At 61.6% G+C, this 5,482-nt stretch overlaps 1 protein-coding gene across 1 annotated transcript in view; it reads left to right on the plus strand.

Annotated features, from left to right (window-relative positions):
• The window catches only part of wap (DDB1 and CUL4 associated factor wap), a 41,768-nt gene extending 36,626 nt beyond the window's left edge, over nt 1–5,142 (plus strand). The window contains exons 8-11 of the mRNA XM_037214767.1: nt 2,994–3,122; nt 3,732–3,883; nt 4,503–4,658; nt 4,966–5,142. Coding sequence (XP_037070662.1) covers nt 2,994–3,122; nt 3,732–3,883; nt 4,503–4,658; nt 4,966–5,103 — 575 coding nt within the window. The 3' untranslated portion in view covers nt 5,104–5,142. The remainder of the gene's footprint in view (nt 1–2,993; nt 3,123–3,731; nt 3,884–4,502; nt 4,659–4,965) is intronic.
• The last annotated feature ends 340 nt before the right edge of the window (nt 5,143–5,482 follow it).

The raw sequence follows: 5,482 nt of genomic DNA on the forward strand, positions 1-5,482 counted from the left end.
ACCGCGTCCTGTCCGCCCCGCCATAATGTCCCCGGTGCCACCCCGCTGTTTTACCATCTTCGATCTCGCCGCGCTGTACGTCTCTGTACCGTCCCGTTGTACCGTCTCCGGTGCTGCGCCCCACTTTACCGCTCCGGTACGCCGCGCTGTACCTTCTCCGGTGACACCCCGCTGTACCGTTCCTCCTGTGCCGCCTGTTGTGCCGTCTCCTGCGCCGCCCCTGTTGTGCCCGTCTCCTGTGCGCCCTATTGTGCCGTCTCCTGTGCCGCCCTGTCCCCCTTGTACCGCTCCTGTGCCGCCCTGTTGTGCGTCTCCTGTGCCGCCCTGGTGCCGTCTCCTGTGCCGCCCCTATTGTGCCGTCCTGTTGCGCCCTGTTGTACCTCTCCTGTTGCCGCCCTGTTGTGCCGTCTCATGTGCCGCCCTGTTGTGCCGGTTCTCCTGTGCCGCCCCTATTGTGGCCGTTTCTCGGTGCCGCCCTGTTGTGCCGTCTCCTGTGCCGCCTGTTGTGCCGTCTCCTGTGCCGCCCTATTGTGCCGTCTCCTGTGCCGCCCTGTTGTGCCGTCTCCTGTGCCGCCCTGTTGTGCCGTCTCCTGTGCCGCCCTATTGTGCCGTCTCCTGTGCCGCCCTGTTGTACCGTCTCCTGTGCCGCCCTGTTGTGCCGTCTCCTGTGCCGCCCCGCTGTACCGACTCCGATGCCGCCCCGCTGTACCGTCTCCGATGCCGCCCCGCTGTACCGGCTCCGGTGCCGCCCCGCTGTACCGACTCCAATGCCGCCCCGCTGTATCGTCTTCTGTGCCACCCCGCTGTACCGTCTCTTGCACCGCCCCGCTGTACCGTCCCTGTGCCACCCCGCTGTACCGTCCCCTGTGCCACCCCGCTGTACCGTCTCCGGTGCCGCCGCGCTGTACCGTCCCCGATGTCGGTTCGTCTTGCAGAAGGGCGTGTATCCGGACCTGCTGGCCACCTCGGGCGACTACCTGCGTATCTGGCGGGCCGGCGAGCCCGACACCCGGCTAGAGTGCGTCCTCAACAACGTGAGTGGGCTGCGTGCTGCGGCGAGGACCGCCGGCCGTAGAGCTGATTCGGTCGGAGGCGCCGCTGATCCCGCGCCAAATACAATAGAGGTGTTTATGCCTCAATGTCAGTATCCACAGTCAGCTTGTGGGCAACGCTAGCTTATGTTTTACAGTTCGCGCCGTGTTCAACGAAAAAATACTCATCTTGTTTGTGCAACGGGGCGTAGCCGTCTTGAAGGTCCACTTTCTGCGCCGTCTGCACCTTGTGGGTTCGGAGCACGCTGCTGCGTCACGAGGACGCTCCCGAGACATCAGCGAGGATTGGGAAAAAAGCTGCCGTAGGGAGGTGAAGAAATGCATTGAGAGGGAATAAGAGGTTGCCTTATCTGGGGTGAGATGAGAATAGTTTTTGACAGTTTCAGTTGGTGTGTGAATGGAAATTTCTGCGGAAGCTGGCGTTAAGGATAAGTTATGGTCTCAGAGGGTGTTTAAAATCGAGTTAGTGCCTAAGAAAAATAAAGTAGAGGTGGAAGTGCTGTGCATATGTAAGACCAAGAGCCAAGTTGTCGAATCAAGTAAGTGTGTGGAAGTGTGTGGAAGGCGTTTTATGCCAGCAAGTATGCAGTGATGGCTGTTGTTTGCATCCTTTGCATTCCTCACCGTGAAAGTAAATACAGGGAAATTTAACGAATGCAACATTAAAGTTTTGGTGTCAAAAGCTTGCACGTCGATGTAATATAGACTACCACACTTTGAGCCGCAGCGTTAACTCCTAGAACTACTTCTGCGCCTGGTTTAAGGAGAAGGCCTGGGGATTTTTGCACAGACGAGTTTCTGAGTGACATTTACACTGAGCGTGCTGTTTTCGTGGTTGTTTGTTCGGAACAAGAACACTAACTTTGCGTGTCTGTGAGCTGCGTCTTGTTTGGGGACAAAGACGTGGAGTTTCGCGTGCTAGCCAGTTTTTTAATATTTCAGAACAAGAACTCGGACTTTTGCGCGCCTCTGACGTCATTTGACTGGAACGAGGTGGACCTGAACCTGATTGGCACCTCATCCATCGACACGACGTGCACCATCTGGGGCCTGGAGACAGGTACGCCGCCCGGCCGAACGCGCTTAGCCGCCTCGCTGGCTCGTGCGGAAGAACCGCACAGTCGCGTCCGTGTGCTGTGTCGCTGTGTTGTCCGAATGTCGCTCTGTACCCTGCCGCTGCGCCTTGCCGTCGCAGTCAGTTGGCATGCCGCCGGAGAGTACCCCTCCGGCGCACTGGTGGACTCGTAGGCCTTAACCGCCCGGTCCGGGAGATGCTGGGACGCCTCTCGTGGTGCGCTGTCAAATTAAAGTATATGGGTTCGTACCGTTTGCTGAGGGGCTTGCGGAAGCGTTTCTGTGTCTGGACTGGGACCGTTTGGTTGTTGTCCCGCGGCACACCAGCTTCGGAACGGGCTGCAGAGAGCATGAGAACGACAGTTATGGGACGGCCGTTCCCAACATGTGGAGAGTGCTCCGTCCGTCAGCAGCGTTTTTTTCCCCGAAACATTTCGATATGATTAGCATCGGATTTTGCTTCTGAGATATGCCAGCATGTTACGTATTTGAATTGACGGAGGGGGTTTATGCGTACATACGCTAACGTGCCTGTCTGTTCGCATTGCTTGGGAAAGCGGACAACTCGTTTGTGGAGAAGGCCAGAGGCAGATTTGTGGAGGAACACTTGCAGCGATTGTTCTTCTCATCCCTACTGCATGCCTCACGCCAGGCATTAAAATGTGTCCGAAGTGAGAAGAAGATGACGGCTCCACTGCTGGATATCCGAAAGAAGTGTACTACCGTTAGCTGTGGATCGCACACTGACATTTCGCGGGGACTTTATGGAAGACTGCGATACCTGAGAACACTGATCTAGCTGATGACCTTCCCCGTCCCAACCTCGCCGGTCTGTGACCTGACCTGCCCCGGCGCGACTGTCCCCAGGCCAGGTGCTGGGACGCACTAACCCCGTGTCGGGCCACGTTAAGACGCAGCTGATCGCCCACGACAAGGAGGTCTACGACATCGCGTTCAGCCGGGCCGGCGGCGGCCGCGACATGTTCGCGTCAGTCGGTGAGCGTCCCTTCCCGGAGGCCCCGGGCGCCGGCATTAACGGGCCGACCGGATCTAGCTAGATGACGAGCTGCGCTGGCGTGAAGCGGAAACGTGGCACGACTTCAGTGGGCTTGCTGGCCAGTGGGAGACGCCGGAGAATGAAACTAGAGTAGCGGCACGCGCTTAGTGCGTCGTCGTCCACAAAGGCGAGCGTGAAGCGTGGAGTCTGGGCGGAGCATCACCAGCAAGCTATGCCGACGTTCGCGACAGTGCGGCTGACACCCTCGAGCCGTGTCGCCGGCCTATGGCGGCGCCGTCACTCCTGTCCACGCTGTCACTCCTGTCCACGCCGCCGCTTCTGTTAACCCTGTCGCTCACGTCCTCGCCGCCGCTCTTGTCCACGCTGTCGCTCGTGTCCACGCTGTCACTCGTGTTAACGCTGTCGCTCCTGTAACGCTGTTACCCCTGTCCACGCTGCCGCCCCTGTCCACGCTGTCACTCCTGTCCACGCTGTCACTCATGTTAACGCTGTCGCTCCTGTTAACGCTGTTACCCCTGTACACTGTCGCTCCTGTCCATGCTGCTGCTTCCGCTGCTGTCCTTTGAGCGCTATGCGTCGGCGGGCAGGTGCCGACGGCTCTGTGCGCATGTTCGACCTGCGTCACCTAGAGCACTCGACCATCATTTACGAGGACCCCCACCACACGCCGCTGCTGCGGCTCGCATGGAACAAGCAGGAGCCCAACATCCTGGCCACCATCGCCATGGACTCGTGCGAGGTGAGGCTGTAGGGCGGCACGCGCAGGTGGGTGGGAGGGGAGGGGCGGCGGTGAGACAATAACCTCACACTATGGGTGGATATTATACTCGCACACTGGGCCGGCATAGGGACGAGACGCTGACCACCAAAGACGGTCAGGCTCTCGTCGGGTCACCTCGGTGATAGCGACGGTCGGGTGGAAGGACTGCTGGTGGTGCCATAACGTGTCGGCTGGTGGCCGACGCGCGTCCGGTCCAGCCGGCTTTCCTCGCAATCCTGCAGCGAGCGGCGGGCGGGGGATTACTCGCGACTGTTGCTGCCCTGTGTGCGGCTGCTGTCACGGGCTTGTAGCGAACAGGCAGACTTAAATTGGATGGAAGTATGCGTTGATTGCAGATGAGATCATACCGCGGGGCGGACATCGTGGCAATTGTCTGAAGGTGACACCTAGGATCGACGTCGCTTTGCCGTGGGCCAGCGCGGAACGGTGCTCACAGAGGACACTAGTCTTTTAATGGCGTGGCCCGATACGGGGCTGTTGTGCTCGCCTTTGAGCACAGCGCGGCGCCCACGGACTAGCCACGAGTCGCCGCGTTCACAAGACTGTCGTCCGTGACCCCGCCGTGACTGGCCGGCAGGTAATCATCCTGGACGTGCGCGTGCCGTGCACGCCGGTGGCACGGCTCAGCAACCACCGGGCGTGCGTGAACGGCGTGGCCTGGGCGCCGCACTCCTCGTGTCACATCTGCACGGCCGGCGACGACCATCAGGCACTCATCTGGGACATCCAGCAGGTCAGCGCGCGGACTCAGCGGGTCGGGCGCCGGCGCCGGCGGACATGGGTAGCGGATGGGGTCACGGGCTCCACCGGGAACGAACCGCAGAGACCAGCTTGAACACGAACGTAGGAAACGAGTCGTAGTTCCAGCTGCTCTGCCTCGTGTCTGGGCGTCTCGCTGACGCTGGCTGTGCTCTTGTCCCAACGCTATTCCCGCACTGGCCGCGTCTCCGCGTTGTCGCACTCGCTGCCCCACGATGTGCCGCTCTGCCTCGCTGCCAGTCGGGCGCCCGCTGACCCGGCGCCGCCGCTGCGGCCGGCAGGTGCCGCGCTCTATCGAGGACCCGATCCTGGCCTACACGGCCGCCGACGGCGAGATCAACGGCATCCAGTGGGGCGCCACGCAGCCCGAGTGGATCAGCATCTGCTACAGCCGCGTGCTCGAGATCCTGCGCGTGTGAGCGGCCCCGCCCGCCGCCGGGAGCCGCGCGGCGCCGACGGCAGAGCGCGCTGCCGGGCTCGGCGGGCGGCGCGGGCGGCTGTGGCGTGCCGCACTCCGCGGCGGTTGCCTGCGGGTGGCGCCTGGTGTCGCCGTCTGCCCGTGCAGGCATGTGTCGAACGCCTCGGTCTGACCTGACCTGACTTGGCCTGGCCTCGCCTGGCTTCGCCTGACCTTGCCTGGCCCAGCCTGGCCCAGCCTGGCCTCGCCTGGCCCAGCCTGGCCCAGCCTGGCCTCGCCTGGCCTCGCCTGGCCTAGCCTGGCCTAGCCTGGCCTCGCCTGGTCTGACCGGCGCAGTGGACTTGCCTCGAGTTAGCAGACTTTCACCGAAGTCGGAGCGG

This window comes from Pollicipes pollicipes, unplaced genomic scaffold (genome assembly GCF_011947565.3).
Source record: "Pollicipes pollicipes isolate AB1234 unplaced genomic scaffold, Ppol_2.1 Scaffold_3447;HRSCAF=4054_pilon_pilon_pilon, whole genome shotgun sequence".
Classification (NCBI taxonomy): Eukaryota; Metazoa; Arthropoda; class Thecostraca; order Pollicipedomorpha; family Pollicipedidae; genus Pollicipes; species Pollicipes pollicipes.